General features: G+C 33.2%; 1 protein-coding gene across 4 annotated transcripts; it reads right to left on the bottom strand.

The window, feature by feature from the left end:
- Positions 1-2,535: 2,535 nt before the first annotated feature.
- On the bottom strand, positions 2,536-6,098 carry LOC133284582 (uncharacterized). 4 transcript variants are annotated; one of them, XM_061481636.1, is made up of 6 exons: positions 5,069-6,098; positions 4,744-4,956; positions 4,135-4,365; positions 3,520-3,605; positions 3,234-3,342; positions 2,536-3,099 (listed from the first exon to the last, which is right to left on the bottom strand). In XM_061481636.1, exons 1-6 carry the CDS (start codon positions 5,159-5,161, stop codon positions 2,902-2,904), a joined length of 930 nt encoding a protein of 309 aa, XP_061337620.1. In that variant the 5' UTR covers positions 5,162-6,098; the 3' UTR covers positions 2,536-2,901. The 4 variants fall into 4 exon arrangements, with proteins under 4 accessions (XP_061337620.1, XP_061337619.1, XP_061337618.1 ...); XM_061481635.1 differs by having other exon boundaries at positions 2,536-3,146; positions 3,251-3,342; XM_061481634.1 differs by having other exon boundaries at positions 2,536-3,146; positions 3,251-3,342; positions 4,135-4,357; positions 4,748-4,956.
- Between the last annotated feature and the right edge of the window lie 19,846 nt (positions 6,099-25,944).

Below are 25,944 nucleotides of genomic sequence, written 5' to 3'. Positions count from 1 at the left end.
ATACCATAAAGAGGACAAAATTGTCTTAAGGACTTAATATTTAATATTAGGCTCAATTTTTGTTCTGTTGCATTCTTATATTTTCGTACGGAATGTTTTTAACTTTGTGTTATTGCATATTTCAATTTCTTGTGTATATTTCATGAAATTATATGTATTGTTAAATAAATTTTTCTAAAACAGATTTTTTCCTCTCAATGATTTTAACATCACTTCTCTAACAATTTTTTGGTAAATGCAAAAAGAATCTTAGTTGATTCATTCGTTGAAGTGTCGCCTATTGATTTTGATATTTTTATTTTGAAAAAATCATAATGGAGATTAGTGTATTATAGTAATATTAGTAAGTACACGTCAATTTTTATGCTTTGAAACGCATAAAAAAATATCTGGCAGGGCGCAAGATCTTCTAGTTGTCCTTTCTCTTTTAGAATGGGTAAAATGAAAGTGAATTTGTCAATTGATTCAAGAGGTAAAGAAACAAAAGAAAAATGAAGAAAACTCATAGTGACGCAATGTGGCCCCCCCGCTTTTTTTCTTTTTTTGTTTCTTCTGACTTCACAATAGCCCTTGCTAAAAACAACAGTCTTGCGTGGTATTCGTTGTTCGGACTATGTACCCAAATTTATATAACTTGCAAACGGCTTTATTTAAATCTTTTAAAGCAAGTTTAAATAGGTTCATAAAATTTGTGTGCATAATAATTCAAGTTTGAATATCTAAAAATCGTTCACTAAGAAGAAGTAACTAATTATGAACAGAGTAACATAATTTTAAGGAACCAAAACAGAGTATTACCTGAAAAATGAACAAAAACAAAACTTTCAAATATATGAAACTCAAGCCTTAGATTGCGTAACTGATTATGATTATGCCATGTAATCCCTTATTTAGAGGGGACAAAGACTTTTTGTTTTCTTTAGGGGTTAGATATTGCTAATTGAGAACCAAACATATATCCCTCACGTTTTAAGTAATACCCAACAATACTTGGACAACTATGTAGCACTGATACTGACACGGTACACGTGACACGACACGACACGATACTCCGACACGTTAATTCTAAAAAATGTTAGATTTCGACACGTTAGGACACGTTTTGATATTAAATAATATTTTTAATTTATGTAGTGTATATTATATTTAATATTCAATAATTTAACAAAAAATTAAACTAAACTTATAATATTCATCAATTTTGCAAAGAAACATAAGATATTCCAGATATTTATATTAAATTCAATAAAATGATAATAGTAATTTAACGAATCTAATAGTTGAAACTAAAAACTCAACGCAACACAACCTTTGAACCTTTTTTATAAATTTTTATAACGTGTGTTGGAGTGTCGGGGAGTGTCGGAGTGTCGGAAAGTGTCGGACACGACACATCAGAATTTTTGAAGTGTCGGTGTTTCATAGTTGAACAATATAAAGACTAATAATAAGAAGAAGAAAAAAAGGAGAGGGATTAATAATAATGGAACAACAATGAAACTGAATGTATAATATATTCATTAACATATATTCATTCTAAAGAATAAGAGTGTCCTAAAATAAGTTCAAGAATTAGCTCAAGGGATAATATAAATCCTAGGAAGAGCGGACATGGATAATTATCATGTTATTCGACTCGGAATTAATATCATTTTCATGGTAGTCCCTCCCTTGTTTGAATTGTGGGAATATCTGGACTTGTCTATAAAAAAAATAACCCAAAATTTATTTATTTTATGGTAGCCCCTCCCTTGTTTGAATTGTGGGAATATCTGGACTTGTCTATAAAAAAAAAAAACCCAAATTTTTTTTTATTTTTTTTTAATAAACACGTCTATTTAGGGGTAACCTCATCCATCTGTTATGACTGAGAGCATGAGTCACGGTAAAGATAAAACTTTCGATATCCAACAGCCGTAGGTATTTCCATGTTATAAAGAAAAAGCTTTTAAACTTAAAAGAACGGGTAAGGATATACTTACCACCAAAAAAGTTTATTACATTTACAATCAACTTAATAATCATTAATTTTCGTCAATTTAAAAGTTATAATTTATTAGAAATTAATAAATATGACTTAATAATTTTTAATAAATTATAACCGTTAGATTGTCGAAAATCAACGGTGATTTGATTGATTATAAAGATGATAAATTTTTTTAATGGTAAGTATATCTTTCGCCTTTACAAAAAAAAAAAAAAAAAAAAAATTTGGTACTCCCTAACATTAAAAAAATTTCCCACAATATGGAAGAACGCGGAGATAATCCAACATGCATTCCATCAGAACACACCAAGTCACCAACCGTCCATCCCTTTTTCATGAATCCGCCATAGTTGCATTCTTTCTTTTCCTTTTTCTTTTTCTTTATTAAATGAGTGCGCCCCATAACAAAAATAATCAAATATGCTTAACTATTGCAAACAATGGCCAATAGGCCATTGGAACTGTGAAGATGGCACAGAAAAGAAAATTGGGAAAATGTGCAAGCTGCTTCCATACCATTCATTAATAACCATTAATGGTAAAACAGCAAGTGATACACAATCCCTATATATATGTTCAAAGTTCTCTAGTCTCACCTCTGTCCCTATCTCTCACTGCATAAAAGTACCTCTTGAACAGAGGCTATTGAAAAGTGTCAATTCATCATTCCAACTTTTTGCTTGGAATCTCACGAGGGTTGGTCCTAAAATGCTCTCAAGGGTTATAAATATCAACAAGTACATATCCTCATTCCTCACACTCCCTCAAGAAAACAAAACAAAAAAACAAATGGTCCAAGAAAGTGCATAAAAACCAAATATATCCGAGAGAAAAGGAGGAATTTTTTTTTTTTTTAGCTATCAATTTGGTTTGCAAGTGCGAATTCTTTGTAGAGTAGTAGTGGATTAGTCCTTTTAGCCATGCCGAATGCCCATGAAGTAATTAAAGTCATGATGCTGGACCCTTAGTTGCTTTAACCATGAATCTGCCACGCTCAACAGTGACATTAACCTTTCTTGGTCTCTCCCTCGATTGCCTCCAACCCACACATTACCCCCTTGCAACTTGTACGTTGCCAAACCAAATGCTGGTAAGGATATGCCTTCCCCTTCCTTTTTCTTCATCTGTCCACCCTCAATATCATCATCAAGATCCATTCCTATACAATTACCAAAACAAGTTCCACCATTTTACATTTCTCTCAAAGTGAATTTTCAAGGAAAAGTGTGAGAGAGAGAGAGAGTACATAATCATAAGAAATACCTTGAAATGAAGATGAAAGTGTGTGGTAAGTGAGGAAGCATGTTGAAAGATCTTTAATTGTTCTTCCCATTGGGATATGATATATTGGGTACCTGAAAAAAAAAAAAAAGATGTTCGTTATTAATAAAGCATATCATAAGACCAATTCCAAATGGGTTTTAACCATTTGAACTATATTTTTGGTGACTAAGTTAGATAGAGAGGAAAAGAGAAAATAAATCATGTTTAAGAAGTAGGTATGGGTTGGATGAGAGAGAAAATTTAATTACCAAGCAACTGCCATCCAACTAGCTGGTGAAAGATCTACGCTTCTTAATGACATCAACCCTGGGTATCTTTGAGCTAACCCAGTAATCTGAAAGTGAAGAACCATCCCAGTAAGTCAACAATGGAATCTTTATACTTTTATACGTTAGTGGTTATCCTAGAGGAATTTTTTTAGTTGTTTTTATAACAATCACTGTAATTCGAACAATGAAAACAACATTCATTATGTGGTATCATCCAAACAGAAAAAGTTTTAGAAGAACATGTTCTAAACAAGCACAACATTAACATTGAAAAGAAATAAAGAAAAGGGAACATTTATAATTTAAATTTCCACAAGAACATATTCAGAGGAAAATGAGTCCCTACTCCCTAGAATCTAGATTCATATTGAAAAGTCAAAAGTTAAGACTAAGAGTTTATCTTTTATGGATGCCTACCATTAAAGGATTTTGGGTGATTGCTTTACCAATTTCTATACCAAATTAATTGGTTCCAATCTCATTAAGAACACGAAAAGTAGTAACATAGACATAGATGAACTACTATTGAAGGTAATAAACAACAGAAAAGATGCTGAAGTAAGATATGGCCTAACAAAAACAAGAAAAAGGCACCTTATCCATTAGAGGAACTCTCCCATATGGAGTTGATCTTTCAAAATACTGGCAATAAAGGTGACCCAATCTATCATTCAAATGCCAGAGACAATCTTGCTCAGATCCACCCTCTTCTGAGGAAGTTCCATCCCACCTCCATAACTTATCACACTCACTCTCCTCGCTATAAGAATCACTATAGGAATCCCTTGTCTCGCAGTCACCTGACTCAGTCTCTTCCCTGAAATACTCATTCAAATTTATGCATTCAGTGAATTATTCTACAACATAATTTACAAAACCACTTCCAAGTAAAACAAAAAAAGTTTCAACAACCCATAATTTCAAAAGCATAAATAATGTAACCCGCGTTAAAGTTTGACCATAAGAAACATTATCACCAAATGGTGTATTGAGTCAGCAAATACCAATAAAAATGATCCTTTCCCCAATCCCCAGTGGGGTTTCAATGTCAAAACGTCTTCTGTTTACGAGACATGTTGAGGACAGCAATGAAATCAAAAAGCTTTCAAGTTGGAAGTATGATGAAACATGATCATGAAAATTCAATTTGGTCAAAACAATAATGATTCAATCCCCACAACAGTAACAGATATTTTCATTGACATACCTGAAACTATTGCTAGTGAATATCTGAATAGCTGAGAGGTAAGGCACATAGTACTGCACAAGTGTCTCCCCACTGGTCAAGGTGATTGGAACCCCCGCTCCATAAGCACTCCATTCACCATAGCAATTCCAGAGATCACCCAAGGTGAAATATTCCACTCTTTCTCTCTCCCACGGATGCCACAAACGGTTCAGGTTGGTAATCTCGGACTGCAGAGAAAAACATTAAAAAAAACAAAAAACATTAATTTAGGACAAAATGTTCTATGATCATCACAAGGAAAATAAGGGACCAAAAAAAAAGGAAAGAAAAAGACAACACCTTGGAAAGAAACTGAGATTGAACAACCGGGGTGGTACACCGTACGAAGCAATCAAGGTTAGAATGCATTGACCCTTTATCATAAATCATCATGGCTTCGGAAAGAGATAGAAAAAACAGAGAGAGAAGGGAGGGAAGAGGGAGTTCTCAGCTTCTCTTCCTACCCTGAAACAGAGGAACCCCAGAAAGGGAAGAAAACAAAACAAAAAATAAAAAAAAATAAAAATAAAAGAAAAGAGAGAGAAAGAGAATGTTAACAGATATTGTGGGGATTGTTTGTGATTTTCTCTTTCAAAGGATGAGAAAGAGGATTGAAATGCCACCCCCCAAACAACAATAAAGACCTCTATTTTTTGACGTTTGGACACCGAAATTCCCGCAAATCTTACTCCTTTTTTTCCTCTCTTTTTTCTCTCCTCAATCTCTCTTTGTTTTCACGCAGGCAATGTGGCAAATTCAACACTCTGCTTATCTACCTATACCTTAAACAGGAGCTAGAGATTCTTATGCAAATAATGGCAACTTTTTTTTCCCCTCTCTCTCTCTCTCTCTCTCTCTCTCTCTCTCTCTCTCTCTCTCTCTCTCTCTGTGTGTCGCTATTAAACTAAGCCTTGAAGAAAACTTAATCCAAGTATGCTTTGTTCAACGTTTAAGAAACATATATGAGAGCCATAACAATAACACGTTGACGCTTCAACCTTAAAAACTTGTGACTAAATCAAACAAACCAAGCAAGGCCAGGTAGTCACGCGAAAAATTGAAAGAAGGGACAATCAGGCACAGACACGGTGCCAAAAGGATATCTGAAGAATGAATCATCGACCTTGCAAGTTTTCAATAGATTAGTCTCAGCAAAAGCGTTAAAAAGATGATTGTTTTTAACTGAAAAACTGAACACTTTACCGGGAAAGGGGAAAAGAAAAGAAAAAGAAAAAACTGAAGAAAACAAAATGTATTAGAAATATTCAAACCAAACAGAAACAAGAGAAGGGAACTGCAAATAATGATGAAGTGATAACTGAGAATGAGGAGATAGATGGAGGGGTTATGGATTGGATACACAAAACATAATTTATATAACATTTATGAGATTCATCTGTCTCTCCCAATAGTCTCAGACTATGAAATACTTTACACCTAATATTTATTTATATAATATAATATGTTTCCTTTCTTTCTTTTTCTTTTTTCGTTATTTTTTAAGTTTTATTATAGGACGAGGTTTGTTACTAAACCACAAACCCGTAGCTATCATCTTTGAAACTTCGTTGGTTTCGTTCATAGTTTTAAATTTAACAGCTAATACTCATTTTTTAGAGAAACAAAGTGGGCTTTTCTATTTCATAAAAAAATTAAAATATATAGCAGATTCTATTTTTTAACCTTTTCTATGTTGAAATAGAAAAGTATGACCCACGAGAGAGAGAGAGAGAGGGTATGAGTGTGGAAAAAGAAAACAAGAAATGGTATGGGAATTGACTGCTCTATGTTTTGCTAAAAAATTTACATAATTACAAGGGAAATGCATTTCACCTTCGAAAGTATAAGACATTTTTTACGGCAACCAAAAATAATTATATTTTATTGGTAAGATATAGAAAATAAATTATTCTATCTATTTTTTTTTCTGATTATCTTTGTTTATCACTCTTCAATATCGTTTGATCAGAATCTAAAGAGGAGAAAGAAAGATAAATATTAATTAAGATTCTGATTTAATGATCTTTTAGAGTGGTAGGCAATTAGGGGTGCTAAACGAATCAGGGCCTTTGGCTCGGCTCGTGAAAGCCTAAGCTTATATGTCTAAGATTGGTTGTTGACACCATACTTGAACTTATATAAAAGCTCGTTAAATAAAAAGGTCTAAGGCTCCAATTCAAAAGCTCGACCTTAGAGCCTTTCAGGCTGGCCTAGTATATATTTTTTTTATTGTATATTATTTATACTACTTGTAATAGTCCTCTTTTTCTTCTCAATCCATTTCACCCTATTTTATTGGTTAAACAGATTTTTTGAATGATTTTGTTATATATTATGTTGTTTGGATATACAGTGAATTTATGGATATTTATGGAATTACTAGTGTTGTTGATTGTATATTCTGTTTGGATAAATTTTGTTGTTTTATTTTTTAAAAACAGGCTATACCAGACTTTTATTTTTTGTAAATAAGTCAGGCCACAGGCCGATAATTATATTTATAACAGGTAACAAGCTTGGTCAGACTGACACATTTAAAGAAAGGCTTAGCTTTTTAAGACCAAAGCTCGGTTCGGCCCGTTAACACCCCTATAGACAATGGTAGGTAGAAAAAAAATATAGGTAGAATAACATATTCCAAGATATAGTTATAATTTTAAAAGTTATTTTTTTCTCCTCAAAAGATTGTCAGCTGACATGGCGGAGAAAAAAAAACTTTAATATTACAACCAAGGTTGTTAAATCGCAACACATATCGTGTATCATTTGACAAATTTTTTGTATCACATATCGTGAATCGTATCTATTATGTCCTAGAGAACCGTATTGCTATACCGTATGGTATGTGTTCAGAGATACCCTAGATATAGGTATCCAGATTGGCTTATAATCAATACTTCAATCACTGCACATAAGCAATGGACTTATAGCCAAGACGTGGGTGTGTGCACAGTGTTGGCAGCAATAGTAAATAGGTTAAAAGTGTGTACCTGGAGTCTTTAACCTCTTATTTATAAGGGTTACCTCTTGGGCTTGTGTAGATCTTCCAGTTGTAGTAGGATTCAACTTCCTTTCTGTTAGGATAGGAACTCTATCCTTAGCAGCCTTACTATTTTATATTGTTAGGATAATTGAGTAATTATCCTTTAATGGATTCTTAGGAAGGTAATTAGAATATGGTATATATCCATAACAGTATCGAATCGTGTGAGATATAGAAATATAATAAAAAATAATTTAAAAATATATAATATAATTACTATTAGAGGAAGGTTATACTTACAACTTTTTTTTTACAACCTCTTACAACCATATATCATAACCGTTGATTTCCGCCAATCAACGGTTGTAACTATAACTTCTCCCTTAATATTATATAAATCAAAATTCCAAAAAGGAACAAAAATATTAAGTAATTAAAATGTAAACCAGTTATTCTAATACTCGTCAATCATTAAGATTAATATTATTACTACTATCACTGTAAGCATCTATCGGTGACATAATTAATCCATCATCCTCTTCCAAAAAGGATCCTTTTAGGTTTTTTTTTTAATTTAAATCCCAAATCAAACTTTTATTTCTTTTTTTTTATATTAAAAATTATAAATTTTGATTTAATTTTTGTATCGGATGATACACGTATCATATCGTATCGTAAGATACAGTATCGTATCGTTCGATACAAACTCCTTTCCGATACACCCCACGATACGTATCGTTGAGCTTGTGAATCGTATCGTATATCATAAGATACTGATAATTATGATTACAACTATATTTTATCGATTAAGCATAACTGTTTTTTATTACAAAAAATATCAAGTTGGGGACCCTAATTACAATTACGCCAGATATAAACTTAGGAAAATAAGTTTGTTATGTTATAGGAATGAATTTTTGGTCCTACAACCATATTATTTCAACTATGTACTCCGAGGAGTACATTGTTAAAATATTAAAGTTGCTAACATGGAGAAAAGAGAAAAAATAGCTTTAATTTTTTAACAATATACTCTCAAAAGTACATAATTAAAAATCATTACGGAACGAAGAACATCCGATGTACCCATAAACTTAAGGCCGTTTAGTTTGCTCAATTAAATAAAAAAATGTTGAAACTGCCAAGCTTAAGGGCTTAAGGTACTCTCTTTTTCTGTCTCTCTATATATTTTTTAATATTTATAATTAAACCTGATTGGATTGAAGGTTTTAATGCGAAAACGTAACTTGCTTAATTTATTCGTTAACTTCAATGAAAGTGTTATGTAACTCCCAAGGGAGTTCTTAAAACTACAATGAAGTTTAAATGCAAATCAATTATAATTAGGTGTAACTTATAAAAATGTACCACATAATCGTAGCTCAATTGATGTCAGGGAATTGAGCATATGGAAATGATAGTATCTGTTCGATCTTTCTCAATATTATTTTTTAGAGAGATTTAAAGCCTTAATCCCGAGACCCGCTTCGAATCAGACAAGTCGTAAAATGATGAATCGATTCGAATATCTCAAAAAAAAAAAATATCAAAAGCTTATAAATGTCCTAGAGTTTAATCTCACTTGTTGTTGATACCTTTTATGATAAAAAGATACTATTTTCATTCAAGAATTATTGGTCTAGTGGGACCAATTTAGATTTCAATAATGATTTACCCGAACTGTAGTGTGTTGATTCATGAGAATTACAACTCTCGAGAAATGTGGAGAGGCTCAAACTTGACACCAAATTAATAACTATTGGTATTTACAAAAAAAAAAAAAAAAAAAAAAACTATTTTAAACTATAATAGTTCTTTTTTCAGTTATTGTTATGAAATTCCAAGATCTTTATTCGGTCTCAAAGAGAGCATGGTGGTTGGGATCGACATAAACAAAGGGGTTTACGTAGGATCCTTTAAGGTTTCGTTAATGAAAAAAAAGGTCGGGAAGGAGTATTGATGTGCCTTCAGCATATAAATATTTCAGCGTAAAAAGAATAAGAATTTGATAGTAATTCAGTGATAAATAGCATGATTTTAGGGAATTGTTGACAATTTATCTTCAGGCACACTTTCACTCTGATTTTATATTTTTATAGGAGGAAAGCATGGAAAAATGACTGTTACAAACAACACTCCACGACCTTTCATGGCGTGAGAACTCAGGAAGAAAAACAACTTGAAGCTTTTAGCGTGGATTTCATGCAAATGGCGTGAAAGTGAAGAACCCACTGCATTCCCACGCTAGTTGCGCCAAGTTGACGCCATTAGCGTCGACTACAAGCTAATGGCGCCAACTCTTGCCAAAATACACGCCAAGTCGCGCCATTAAGAGAAAGCCCCTGACGTTTCACGGTAATAGCGTGGTTTTGACGCTATTAGCGCCAAACAAAGCAATCCTAATTAATCGCCCGCGCGGATAGCGTGGAATTGGCGCGGATGGCGTCGGTCTTCGTAATTTCAACTCCGTGATTGCTGGAAATTGTTAAAAATAGAAGGAGAATCAAATCTTTGACAAGATTATGACCTGATTGTATTATTGCTTATAAAAGGAAGTCATAAACCAAAGTAAAAGGAACTTTTGCACAGAGAGAGATTGACGGAGGCAGAACGCAGAGCAAGCTTCTTCTCCAATTTTCTGGTTTTTATTTATTTATGAATTTTTTTCAATACTTTGAATTGTCAGACATGAATATGTCTGGCTAGTCTTTTTATTATTGTGGTAAGGGTCACAACCCTTGATGTGAACCCCTTGTAGTTTGGTTAAATTTATATTTAATTATTTCAATTGCATTTATTTTATCATGTTCTTCATCGATAATTCTTTTAGAATTGATCACTCTATTAGGATTGCGAGGGTTAGGGTTTTCAATAGGAATATTGGGATTCTAGTTCCTGACAAAGGGTAAAATAACAGTTCATGTATGCACTAGGGATAGGCTACATGAACTGCAAACGTGAAAAATTCACTGGGTTAAAGGATTAACTTGAAAAAGGATTTCTAAGGGATTAGGTTTCTAATAGGGTTAATAAAGTTAAGATCACTAAGGTATTAGGGCTTAACTAATTAATTAATAGATGGTGAATTGTTTGATCAATTGGGTAATTAAATGTAAACATTAATTAATATTACAAGGTGGGGATCGGAAAGGTGTTGGCGTCTTTTAATGCAATAGTTTTTTAAATATTTTTCTCAACTTTAATCTTTTATTTTCAAGTTCTCAAAATCATCTTTGAATTGTTCACATGTCTTGAAAAATTCTCAATTTTTACAATCACAAATATTCTCAAAATTAATTTTATTAATCCAACAAGAAAGGAATAGTTAAAATAATTTTGGTATCTCAATCCTCGTGGAGACGATACTCTACTTACCTTTTTATTACTTGGTGCGATCGGTGCACTTGCCGATTTTACGCAACAAGTTTCTGGCGCCGTTGCCGGGAATTGACTACGCCAATTTTATTCTTCACTTTTGAATTTCTTGATTGGATTTTGTTTTTGTTATTAATCTTGTTGCTTGAGTTTATGCGAGGTAAAGTAAATCGAGACACTTTAAAGTTTGATCCAGAAATAGAGAAAACTGCAAAGAAGAACCGAAAGCTAGCCAAGCAAAGAAAGCAGGAAGAGTCTTAGAGTTCTAAGCCAAACACAGAACCAGTGATGGCAGCCCCTGATCCACCTCCCAGAGGAGAGATAATGGAGTCAATTCTAGCTCCCATGTTCACTAGGCCGAACTCTAGCATTGTCAGGCCACAGGTAGATGACAACAACTATGACATCCAACTATCTCTGATTACCTTGGTGGAGAAGACTCCTTTCGGTGGAGAGGATTACGAAGATCCTCATGACTTTATGGACAGATTTATGAGAATCTGTGACACCACTAAGCATCATGGGGTGTTTGATGATGCAATCAGACTTCGGCTGTTTCCTTTTGCATTAACCGGAAAAGCCCTCAGATGGTTGGATAGATAAGCCCCCAATAGCATCACAACGTGGGAGGATTTGGCTGCTAAATTCTTATGGAGCACTTCTCTAGGGAAAAATACAATAAGTTGGTGAATGAGATCACCAACTTCACTCAACATCCGGGAGAAACTATATGTGCAGCTTGGACTAGGTTCCAAGAATTGATCAGGAAGTGTCCCCTGTATGACTTGCCGGAAGGAAAGAAAGTCAGAGTTTCTATAACGGAATGACACCGGAATCCAGGATGGTGGTCAATGGTGCAGCTGGAGGAACCATAGCAAGGAAGACAGCAGCTGAAACTTTAGAGTTAATCGACAACATGACAAGAGCTGATAATGCTTCAATGGAAGTTCAACCAGTTCAACCGAAGAAAGGACTTCTACAACTGGAGAGCAATGATGCTTCATTAGCGGAGCAAAAGGTGATTTTACAACAGTTGGCTAGTATGAATGCCAAGCTCGACAAGATGCAGATCTCAACATCTAAAGTTAATGCATTTAACTGTGAGTACTGCACAGAGTCACATGATACTAATGAGTGCCCTACACTCAATAGAGCTGAATCATTCCAAGTCAATGGAATTTGGTATGACCCAAGGCCACCACAAAATACCCAAAGTTACCAGAGGAATCAGAATGGCAGCCAAGGGAACAACTTTCAAAGGAGAAATCAAGGGGGAGGCTTAGATTATAAATCCAACAATTATCTGCAACCTCTTCCTCTGCCACATAAAAAGTCATCCAAATTGGAGAAAGCGAAGATACAGCTTCTCAAGACCACTAATGATCACATAAATGAGACAAGAGCCTATCACAAGAACCAGGATGCTTCCATCCGAAACTTGGAGAGTCAGATAGGCCGGTTGTCTAGGCAGTTGGCTGAAAGGGCTCAAGGACAGTTCCCAGGAGATACAATTGTGAATCCAAAGGAGAACTGCAAGTCCATTGTAACCAGGAGTGGGATTGTGATCACTCCTCAAGACAAGCCAAAATCGGTTCAGCAAAAGAAAGTTGATGAGCCAATAATTGAGCCCGAGAGTGAGAAAGAAATGGAAGCACCTGCCAGTGAGAAAGAAGAACCTGCAAGGCAAGAAGCAAAGGAGAAAGCTGTTGAACCTCTAAAGAAACCAATGGATTTTTCTCGTTTTGAGAAACCTCTTTATCCTATGAAGCTCAAGCAGCAAGCACAGAAGCAACAGTATGCCAGGTTTTTATATATGTTTAAAAAGTTGCATATTAATATTCCTTTTGCCGAAGCTTTAGCCAATATGCCTAACTATGCTAAATTCTTGAAATATTTGTTGTCTAGAAAGCATAGGTTGCAAGAATGTGAAAAAGTAGCACTTATTGAAGAGTGCAGTGCTATTATACAGAAGAAGTTCCCACCAAAGCTTCGAGATCCTGGGAGTTTCAACATTCCAATTGCGATAGGCAACACTAGTTTTGGCCGGGCACTTTGCGATCTTGGAGCAAGCATCAATCTGATGCCATTGTCAATATGCAAAGCATTGAGGATTTCTGAACTGAAGCCAACCATGGTCTCTTTACAACTTGCTGACCATTCAGTAAGGAGATCTAATGGAATCATAGAGGATGTCCTTGTCAAAGTTGACAAGTTCATCTTCCCTACTGATTTCATTGTGTTGGATATGGAAGAAGAGAGTGAAATATCTCTTCTGCTTGGAAGGCCATTCTTGGCCACAGCTCGAGCTATGATTGATGTTGAACAAGGAAAGCTCGAGTTAAGGATGAATGATGAGACAATCACAATCAATGTGTTTGATGCTATGAAGAACTCATCTAACCAGAATGACTGCTTCAGACTTGATGTATTGGAAGTGGTAGTTATGGAAGCGAAAAGTGATTATCAAGAGCTTGAAGAAGAGTCGAAGGCTCAAGATGAAGCTACTCCACAAGAAGATGTAGAGGTTGTTTTTGAGGTGCTAGAAAAGAAAGAAAATGATCTAGTTACAGTTGTACCAAAATCAGAATTGAAAGAGTTACATGAAACTCTGAAGTATGCCTTCTTGGGAGATGAAAAGCAATATCATGTTATCATCAATAAAGAGTTGTCTATGGATAAAGAAAATAAGCTGCTGAAAGTACTCAAGGAGCACAAGACAGCTATTGGGTGGTCTATCTCTGATTTGAAGGGCATCAATCCTTCTTTCTATACTCACAAGATTTTGATGGAAGACAATCTTAAACCAGTGAAACAGCTTCAGAGAAGACTAAAATCCACAATGAAGAAAGTCCATCAGCGACATGAAGAAAGCAAGCCAAAGGTTAAGATGGAAAAATTCAGGAGTAAGGAAAAGCATGTGAAGACTAAGTTTAAAGTTCCTGAGAACCTTCATCCTCAATCACGTGCATATGATTATTATGGAAAGACACAATACTAGACCAAGAAGATTGGGTCATCAATGGTAGCATGCTTCCAACCACCTTAATCACAGAGGGTACGTCAGGCTCGTGACGTTAAACAAGCGCTAGTTGGGAGGCAACCCAATAATTTTTGAGTTATTTTCTTATTTAATTATGTTGAGTCTTTTAAATTTTCGAAAGAGTTAGTTTGGAGTCAGAGTTGCAGTTATTTGGTCTTTGGTTTTGTAATTCTCCAATACATTGGTCATGCTATTTTCTGCTTGATATTTCACATGTGTGTGTTCTACTTGCGCATAAATTCTTTGACTAGTTTAGTTTTATTTCTGGGGACAACAATCTTCTAAATCTGGGAATTGGGCACACCACATGCGACACAGAGGAACCATACAGAAAGACATCTAACAGAAAATTTTTCTGAATCAGGGGAGATATCTGAACCTTTTGTCTCATTTTTTTGTTGATATTTTTGTTTTGATAGAAGAAATTCTCTGAGCAACATACCTGGATCTGTGTTAGCTACTCATGCAATAAAATGATTAAATCTTAGAGAGCATATAAGATACTGTGTGAGAAGTCATAATGGATAAATGTTTTGAGTAATGCATTGAAGTATAAGAGTTGTTATTGCTCGTTTGATTGAATTTTTTATTGAGAGTTACAGTTGATATGTGATGATAATGGAATTTAGATTCTAGATTGATTGCACAGTCGTGAGGTTTAAGCCTATAAAGTAATTTTTTTTAGAGAGGCCTCACTGTGATAATACTCTAGAACTTGATCTGTTTCTCTGTAATACATGCATGATCTGAAATGATAAAGGCAATTCTTTCTTGTTAACTACTTGGCCAAATAGTTGTCCTGAAAAATTTCCATTGTTAGCCCCTTTGAGCTTTAGCTTGTCTCTTGTTGGATTTCACCATAAACACTTAACTTATCTCCCTGTCAGTATATCCTGAATGAGATTGAAGTGCTAATCATAGAAATTCAAGAAAAAAGTTCACAGAAGTTAAAGTGATGGCAAAAGCAAAAGCTGAGACCTAAGAGAAAAAGAACAAAATGAACAAGTTGCATAGCAACGAAAAAAGTATGGAAAGGTCAAGAAGATGAAGAAAAAGAAAAATTATGAATAGAAAGGAAAGGACCGAGTAAAATTGTGTCTGAGTGTGAACAACTGAAAATAAATAGTTGTGTTTCAATCTCATATACAGTGAAAATTAGCCACTTTCCCAGATATTCTTACCCTAGTCTAAGCCAAGTTACAACCCTGCAAAGACCTTTGGATCTAATTGTGCATGTTTTACATGTTCCTCATCTTTAGGAACTTGAGAATAGGATCAAGCTTAAGGTAGTCTTATTGCACTGATGGATTGAGAGTTGAACCCAATACACAAGAGTGACAAGTGCAGTGATTATCCTGGTAAGAAGTGATCAAACTAGATTCTAATTCCTTATACCAAAAGTGATTCCTGAAATTCTCAACTTAAAATTCACTCATGCATAGCATTATAACTCTGAATTTCTTCAATGTAGAAAATTACATTAGTGACATACATTCTTCTCACAGAGTTAATCCTTGCTGCCTGATGTTTGATCTTATTTATTGCTGGGGACAACAATATCTAAATCTGGGAATTGTTTGATGTGCCTTCAGCATATAGATATTTCAGCGTAAAAAGAATAAGGATTTGACAGTAATTCAGTGATAAATAACATGATTTTAGTGAATTATTGACAATTTATCTTCAGGCACACTTTCACTCTGATTTTATATTTTTATAGGAGGAAAGCATGGAAAAATGACTGTTACAAACAACACTCCACGACCTTTCATGGCGTGAGAACTCAGGAAGAAAAATAACTTGAACTATTAGCGTGGATTTCATGCAAATGGCGTGAAAATGAAGAACCCACTGCAATCCCACGCTAGTTGCGCCAAGTTGACGCCATTAGCGTCAACTTCAAGCTAATGGCGCCAACTCTTGCCAAAATTCATGCCAAGTCGTGCCATTAAGAGAAAGCCCCTAACGTTTCACGCTAATAGCGTGGTTTTCACGCTATTAGCGCCAAACAAAGCAATCTTCATTAATCGCCCGCGCGGATAGAGTGGAATTGGCGCAGATGGCGTCGGTCTGCGTAATTTCAACTCCGTGATTGCTGGAAATTGTTAAAAACAGAAGGAAAATCAAGTCTTTGACAAGATTATGACCTGATTGGATTGTTGCTTATAAAAGGAAGTCAGAAACCAAAGTAAAAGGAAATTTTGCACACAGAGAGATTGACTGAGGCAGAACGCAGAGCAAACTTCTTCTCCAATTTTCTGGTTTTTATTTATTTATGAATTCTTTTCAATACTTTGAATTGTCAGACATGAATATGTCTGGCTAGTCTTTTTATTATTGTGGTAAGGGTCACAACCCTTGATGTGAACCCCTTGTAGTTTTGTTAAATTTATATTTAATTATTTCAATTGCATTTATTTTATCATATTCTTCATCTATAATTCTTTTAGAATTGATCACTCTATTAGGATTGCGAGGGTTAGGGTTTTCAATAAGAATATTGGGATTCTAATTCTTGACAAAGGGTAAAATAACAGTTCATGTATGCACTAGGGATAGGCTACATGAACTGCAAACGTGAAAAATTCACTGGGTTAAAGGATTAACTTGAAAAAAGATTTCTAAGGGATTAGGATTCTAATAGGGTTAATAAAATTAAGATCACTAAGAGATTAAGGCTTAACTAATTAATTAATAGATGGTGAATTGTTTGATTAATTGGGTAATTAAATGTAAACATTAATTAATATTACAAGGTGGGGATCAGAAAGGTGTTGGCGTCTTTTACTGCAATAGCTTTTTAGATATTTTTCTCAAATTTAATCTTTTATTCTCAAGTTCTCAAAATCATCTTTGAATTGTTCACAAGTCTTGAATAATTCTCAATTTTTACAATCACAAATATTCTCAAAACCAATTTTATTAATCCAACAAGAAAGGAATAGTTAAAATAATTTTGGTGCCTCAATCCTCGAGGAGACGATACTCTACTTACCCTTTTATTACTTGGTATGATCGGTGCACTTGCCGATTTTACGCAACAAGTATCAACATTGGGATGCAATTAGGGATGTGTATGGAGCGTTTTATAAATGATTTTGATAAAAAATTGAACCGACCCAGTTTTAAACGGATTTTTTAAAATTGATTTTTAATTTTCCAAACCGGTTTATGGTTCATAACTGGTTTTGATTTAAAATCGATTTTAAACTTGTTTTAATTCAAAACCAATTTTAAATCAAAATCAGTTATAAACCATAAACCGGCTATCAAGTTCAAAACCCATTTTATAACAAATTCAAAATCGATTTTTGAAGGATTGCACTATTTTTATAAGTAGTCGTTTCTCCCGGTTATAGGTAGTTTGCCAACTATTTCTTGTAATAATCTTCATTGTATTGGAACTCTCCGGACGAAATGATCCTTATAGAAATTGTTTCACGTTGTTTTGAGAGTAATTGGTAAAAGAACAGTTGAGTTATTTTAAATTATAAAAAAAATTTGCTCTTCGTTCTCTCAATTTTATGTTACTAAGAGTTTCATTTGAACTGATGGGGGAAGGTATGGGAGCTGCGTATCGCATCGTAAAGAGTGGCGTGGGTGTGGCTTCAGATCACTGGTGAAAGGCAACTGAAGCAGCTACACCTATGATTTCTGCAGGAAACAATGAAAAATTTGTAGAAAGAAACAGTTCACTTGACAACAGCTTCAATTTTATCACTGGCAAGATGATTAATTCACCTTATTTAGAAGACACATATGATGACTCACCAAAAAAGAAAAATACAAACATGTTGAAGAAGATTGGAGTTTTATGGAAAAAGAACCATCGATAAGCACATGTGGCCCAAGTATTCTATCATTGCATATACCTGTTAGCCAAAATGGATTTATTTATTTGTTCTTTAATTGTAGAGCAGATTGGTTATGAATAACCAATTATTTTTATGGTTTGGTAAATAGCCAGTTTATAAAATAAAATACAGTTTCATATGAAACCAGTTTTAAAAATAATCGGTTTTTAAAATGTGAAACAGTTTGGTTATGGATTGGTTTGATTCTTTTAGACATTTTGAACACCCCTAGATAGAACATGGGACTGCCAGGGTTGGCATCCTACGTCACGATACAATCATAAGGGTGGTAAATTGTCGCAGAACAAGAGAGGAAATTTTTTTCACAATGGTTCTACCCTAAAGGAAACCATAAATTGTTCTCGATTTGTAGAAAAAGACGGAAGATAACAACAACTAGCAAAATGGGAAGACATAATTCTTTGTTTATCCTTATCTTTTATTCACCATTTGTATCTCAAAACATGTGTAAAGAGCTAATGTCATTAATGTTGCATATATGTTGAGCATCATAGAAGCTCATTAAACAGTTTGAAAAAGGAGTTAATGACATTAATTGATGTCGAAAGCACGTAGAAAAATGAGTTAATGACATTTATTAATGTCAAAAGCGTTGGCTAAACAGAAAAATAGAATGAATGTTCTTTGATCTTGTGAAGGGAAGAGGTCCAACCAAACAATCAGGACGATGTTGGTTTGAAAAATGATGAAATGTAAGTTATGATGCACCGACATTTCCAAAAATCTGACGTGTCATGTCCGACACTTCCCGCCACTCAAATACGCGTTGCAAAGACTCAAAAAAAATTTAAAAGATTGTGTTGCGTTGCATTTTTAGTTCTATCTATTAAAATCGTTAGATTACGATTATCATTTTATTGAGTTAAATATAAATATTTGTACTATTTTATATTTCTTTGCAAAATTGATGACATTATAAGTTTAGCTTCTTCTTTTTTGTTAAATTATTGAATATTAAATATAATATACACTACATAAATTAAAAATATTATTTAATATCAAAACGTGTCATAACGTGTCGAAATCTAATACTTTTTAGAATTAAAGTGTCAAAGTATCATATCGTGTCGTGTCTCATATCCCGTGTCGGTATTGGTGCAACATAGGATGTAACAACTATAAAGAATCTAAAATCTTTTAATATTTTTAAATATTTTATATTTTTAATCATAAGATATGTTGCAACGACTTTGTATTTACTTTGTATTAAACAGGAAGTTGTAGTAATAAAGAAGGGGGAAAATCAACAATAATTTCTCACTCTCATTTTATGACAATCTTCTCTCCATTCCTAAATAATTTCTTCTTAATTTCTCTTCCTTTTGCTGCAACTTTCTTCTTCTCCTCCTCCCTATTTCCCTCTCTTTCTCCCATTTCTACTAAAATGTCTGATGCCTGTTATGTTTATTGCTTTTTTTAAAAACAGAATTCTAATAAGTTTTGACATCTTAAAGGATGAGACTAGTAGGGGTGAAAGTAGGTTGGGCTGGGCCAAGCTTTGCCCCGAAAAGCCCAAGCCTACGCCAAAAGATTTCAATTTGGCCTGGCCCAAGCCTATTACGAGTCTAACTATTAGCCTGACTTGGCCCGTTTATAAAAAATAAATAGCCTGGCCTAACCCGTTAGCCTGTTAATTTTTAACATTCAAACAAAACCATGAATCAACTTTACAAAATACACAAATTCTGTTGCTAAACCAAAAATCATAATTTCAACGTCCAAACAAAATAATGAATCTCAACAAAACTCATACAATATGCATTTAAGTCACTATCAAAAGCAAAATGCATACTATGTAAATTAAAATAATTACATGAATCCAACAACACATCATGATGTTTGTAGTAAGTATAACCTCTCCCAAAAACCTTTTAATATATTCATATACACAATTTAACATGTTAAGATGTTGGTTCCTCCTATATAAGAAATAAAGTTATATTTCTATAAAAATATAATTGAATATAATTAAGTTATAAATAATTATAATTGATTAAATTTATATCTTTTATTTTTTCTTCAAGGCATACTTATTCTATTTTATTTTATTTAAAATAAATAGTACAACATAGGCCGGTCTGTAGGCTTATAGGTCAGGCCTTGTGAAAGTGGGCCTACGGCCTTTTTAGTAAACAAGCTTTTTCAAGGCCCAAGTTCGGCCTATTTTACGAAATATACTAGGTCAGGTCTGGCCTAACGTAGACCGAGCCGTAGGCCCCTGTGGGCCGGCCCAGCCCAGTTTCACCCCTAGAGACTAGTTATCTCATACTAGCATTCTTTTTATGGGTTTCCTTTTTCTGCAGTTAATGCAAATAAGTTATCTGCGGTAAGTTTAATACGACATCGTTTTGGGACAGAAATCATGGTGTTTTTATAATTTTAATTTATGTCAGGGTTATTATAGTCTTTATAATTATAATTATTTAATTTTTCAATCTCAAAACGACGTCGTTTTGAAAGTAAATGCAGATAACTTATCTGCAGTAACTACAGAAATATTATTGTGTCTTTTTATTTAATCATATAAGCTGATTTTAGTAGGTTCCAATAACGACATTAATCTTTTTAAAGGAAACATTAATTATTGAAAACGAAATTTTTGTGTGAATGCATACAACTATAATCTCTCACCCATTCAAAACTAATTTTAACTACTGCCTTTGTAATTTTGTTTGTTAGCATAAAAAAAATAGTTTAGAGCAAAAGAAAAAGTACACTTACAATGACAGTAGTATCTTTATTTTGCTTCTAATTTGTATTCTATCTCCTATTAGTGTAGCAATAAAGCCAGATAGGCATGGAAGTTGGGGAAACCGCGTGAACGTAAGTGCAAGGATACTAATACTAACACTAATGTCTAATACTATTATTTTGTGATGTACCCATTAAATTAAACGTAAACTTAACCTTGACGTAGAGTTAGAGAGAGAGAGAGAGATGATAATAGAGGGAAAAAGATGCACTGTACAACACATGCAAGCAAAGCCATAGTTTTGACAGTGAGTTGGTACGCAAACGAAACGAACTGCTGGATTCATTCAACAGTTGCATTAACCAGCACGGCATGGCATATTGGCCCTATGCAGAAATATGAAACTGTTCAAACAAAACAAATGGAATGAGATGATTACACACCACATTCACATTGTGACTTTGGTGACTATTATTGCATTGGATTTGTAGTTTTGTACGTGTAATTCCAATTAATAAATTTCAGGGGATCGAATTGAACAACAATGTTAATAAATGAAATAAAATGTAGTAATTTTTTTTAATATTTTCATTAATTACTCGATTAGTTCAATTCGAATGGAGTAAAATTACATGGACGACAAAGCTCTCCCTAATAGTTCATCCACGTATTAAAGTGATGAAAATGTCATATATAACACCAAAAGGAGATGGAGAATTTTTTTGTGGGCCGCTTTGCTTGAACAGTCACTCCTTTGGTATGTCTGATTTTGACCGTGAATTTGTCACGACATCATGTGCTATCTCAAGCTGTTATAATTTATATTTTATGCGGGTTGAAGAGTTAATATATGGAACCCAACCCATCAAAAGTAATGAATTAGAAGAACGAACTCAAGGGATCATATCTTTTTCTCGCCTCTAATTAAACTTAGGGAAATGTAACTCTTGTGTTGCTGAAGAAATCATCGATAAATATGTCATCCCTTAAAAAAAAAAAAAGAACGGTGGACTCATATATATGTTTTATCTCCACAACATAAGATAAAACATTTCAACATTTGGTGTTAGTGAACTGAGCAGCTGGAGATGAGAGCATGTATTCAATCATCTACAGTACTGTCTTTAGGAAGAATTTAAAGGCTTAATCTCAAAACCCGCCACGAATCGAACTAATCACGAAACGATAAACCAATTGAAATATCTTAAAAAAAAAACATCTCAACAGGAGATTCACAAGTCCCTTAATTTTATCATGATATAAAACTTTATAGCAATAAGTGTATTTCTTTTTTTACTATAAACTTTATCTATTTATTTTTACTTATATATTTGTTATTTTTATTTTATCTTTAAGGTTGACATTCATTCAAACTTAAATCCCTATTAGTTACGAGAAAAAATCGTAATTAATTTGCTTATGTAGATGAACTTGCAAAGTACAAAGAGTTTTTAATCTCTCAATCACATTAAGAAAATCATAGCCATGGTGATGAAGTAATCAACCAAAAAAATCTTATAAAGGAAGGAAAAATGAAACACAAAATGATCGGGTCCAGACAGAAGACAATAAATGATCTTATTAGTGTATTCAAAAAAAAAAAATGATCTTATTAAAGAAGACTATAGAACATCATAAAACGGCTAAGATGAATATATACTCCCATCACGTGCAGGGAACGCGACCGTGACAGGAACTAACATAAAATACGGGCGGGACAAGAAATATTTAAATTACGGATTCATTTTTTCTAGGCTTGGCAAAAATGAGCCAATCCGGTTAAAATGAGCTGGGTTATGTTAGAAAAAATGAGTTAGTAACTCGAGTCAGCCCGACTCGTTTCAGCTCGAAAAAAATTGAGCCAACCCACGGGTCAAACGGGTTGGCTCGCGGATTATGTTTTTTTTTTAATATAAAAGTATAAAAATTAATGAAGCTAAAGTAGAAAGCTAAAACCTAAAATCCAAATTCCAAAAACCCAAACAAAAATATCCTGCAGCGGCCAATAAGTCCAAAATTGTGCATTAAAGACCTTTTTTATAGTATGTGTGACACTGTGAATGTGGTACTAACCGCCAATAAGATCAAGTCCAAATGCAAAATTTTCTATAGTTTATCTGTATAATGTCTTTGTATTAAATGAATTAATAATTTAGGAAAAAAATTTAGAAGTTATAGCATCAATGGAATTTTATTTCATTTTTTCATTTTTTCGAGCCAACCCTAACCCGACTCGGGTCGGGTTGGGTTGAGTTTTCTGGCTCGTTTATTTTTTGAGCCAACCCTAACCTAGCTCTTTTTTTCGGGTTGAACGCGGGTTGGGTCGGGTTGAGCCATTTGGCCCGTTTTGCCAACCCTAATTTTTTCTACAACGAATGCATACAAGTTATTTGTTTAAGTCCAAAACGACATCGTTTTGGGCTAAAATTAATTTGTTTTTATAATTAAATTTATTTCAAAGTTACAATAGCTAGTCTTTATTATTATGATTTTTTAATCTTTCAACCCACAATAACGTTGTTTTGGGAATGAATGCATATAATATACATTCATTGTAGAAACATTAAAGCCTTAAATCATACTACAATTTTTTTTATAGAATTTTATTAATCTTATGGAATAGGAGACAAAGTGTCTTCTGCGGGGCTCTTTCATTATTAAAAAATAAAAAATAAAAAAATAGCAGCACACATATCGATAGAAAGAGAATTAATCTCCATAACATAAGACTAGTTTTTCTCTTATATATATATATATATATATATATATATATATATATATATATATATATATATAAGAAAAGTATTTCTACAGCATAAGGTTATTTACAGTTATCCTTTTTTTACTAAGTACGACCGCCGGCCGTACATTAAAATTGTATTTTCTCTCTCCGCCACGTCAGCCGACAATGTCTGAGGAAAGAGAAAAAAAGAACAACTTTATTGTTATAACTAAGTACGACCGGTCGTACTTAGTGAAAACGGGTAGCTGTAGACAACCTTATTTAAAGTGGCTGTAGAAATACTTTTCTCATATATATATATATATATAGAGAGAGAAAGCATACGCCCTTATTTCATAAGAGTTCCATAGGTTTTTTTATTTAATTTTGGAGCTATTATATATATTAAAATGTTCAAAAGATTGTAATTTTGGAGCTATTATCTCATAATTTTTCTTAAGTTTTGTCACAATTAAAAAATATATTTTTGAAAAAATATTATTTTTAAATAAAAGCTAGTTAAAAATTGTAATTTTGCATTCAATATCTTTCTCTTTATTTTATTTATGGGTTATATTTATCTCATGTTACATAAGAGAAGCCAATTTTCTACACACACAAAAGAGAGGTGGGCCCCACTTTTATTTTTTCTCTCTCCTCTTATATGTGGGTTCCACTTATACTTTTATTTCTACTACATGAGATAATTTTTTACCTACAACATAAGAAATCTATTTCCCTTTATTTATACATTCAAACTATCAAATATTAGCGTTTTGATGGACATGTAGTAACGAAGTATCCATTAACTACACGGTTTGTTTTATAACAAAATAATTAACAATTACATATTAAGAATGTGAGTTTAGAAATAATTATAACTGTAAAATATGGAAAAAATTTTATTTTTTATTTTTATTAAAACTTAATTGAATAATATATGGTATTTAGAAAAAAAAGGACTAAATGTAAGAATCTCCTTTGTAGTATTATTTAGTTTAGATTATTAAACCCTGCTATCTAAATCTCTTGTACATATCTGTTGCATTCCCTAAATATACCAAAAATAGGGGCCGAGAAGAATGGTGGTAAGATCTCAGCTTTCTGTTCAAAACTTTCCTCAATATATAAGTCATCTGTGTATTGGCTTTACGATGAATTAAGATAACTGGTCTTCACCCTTTGAAAGCTAGCAAGGGATACTTACAATTTTAATAAGATGAAAGATCCTTACGAGTGTCAACTTAGTTGTCTTTAGAAGTTAAATGTTTAGCCGAAAGTTGTTAAAAAGGAGACTTGAAAATAAGCTATTTGCAATGTACTAATTGCGGAGGACTTAAAATAATTTGTTAAAGTTTAAGGTTTAATTATTGTTTTTGTGATTACTATACTAAAAATATAGTTGAAAATGATAATTAAATTTATTTTTTATACTGTTATAGCCTATAGCTAAAAATATAAGCTATTATTTTTTATACTGATATAGCCTATAGCTATAGAAAATATAGAAAATGATAATCAATAATTGTTTTTTAATGAAAGAAAATTTAGGTTAAGGGTAGCTACCCCATCGTAGGATAGGTTTCACATGTATCAAAAAGAAGAAGAAGAAGAAGAAGAAGAAGAAGATAGGCTTCTAAGTTCAAGAAGCGTTCATAGAGATACTTACAAATAGTCAACTAACAATAAATTCTAACAAGACTCGAATTTGGCAACTTAATTGATGCAATTTACCCTTACTTGATTGTGTCAACCATTAATTGTTGGCTGAATGGTGAATAATTTACCAAGATTCGGGATTGAGATATGTTAAACAATAATTCAAGGTATCCCTGTCTCTTTTTCCTTTATTCCTACGTGTAGTAATGCTGATTTTGGAAATTTGATATCATGTTGACTGCAATTATGCGCAAAATATTATTCAATTCACGTAAGACCTCAGCTCTTATGAATTTAAATAAATTTATGTCGTTTTGAAGCATATTTTAATAGGGAAAATAGTTTATCCTTTTAGATGATTTAAGTTATGTCTTTTTTTTTTTGTATAACCTGGAGGTATCCCATTCAATGAATGATCCCCTCTTCGAGGAGAGCGGCACGTCTTCTGGCCCCCAAAGATTTTTCAAAAATTGACTTGAGACAGAGTTTGAACCTTGACCCAAGCAAATCCTTGGAAGCTCAGTTGCCAACTAAGCTACCCTTGGAGGTTAAAGTTATGTCTTTTTACCCTCTTATAACTATGTACTCGAGGGAGTACATAGTTATAATATTAAAATTATATTTTTTTTATCTCTCTCCAGAAACTGTGGCTGACGTAAAAAGTAAAAAAAAAATACAATTTTAATATTATAACTATGTACTCCATGGAGTACATAGTATAAGAGGGTGAAAAGACATAACTTAAGTCCTTTAAAAGGACAAAACATTTTCCCATTTTAATAAAATATAATACATGTGGAATGATTCGTTTACAAACTTTTTTTACAAAT

This window comes from Gastrolobium bilobum, unplaced genomic scaffold, assembly GCF_033153095.1.
Source record: "Gastrolobium bilobum isolate Gb01-03AN ecotype WA unplaced genomic scaffold, APGP_CSIRO_Gbil_v1 utg21709, whole genome shotgun sequence".
Lineage (NCBI taxonomy): Eukaryota > Viridiplantae > Streptophyta > Magnoliopsida > Fabales > Fabaceae > Gastrolobium > Gastrolobium bilobum.
This window is presented reverse-complemented; position numbering and strand designations above follow the sequence as displayed.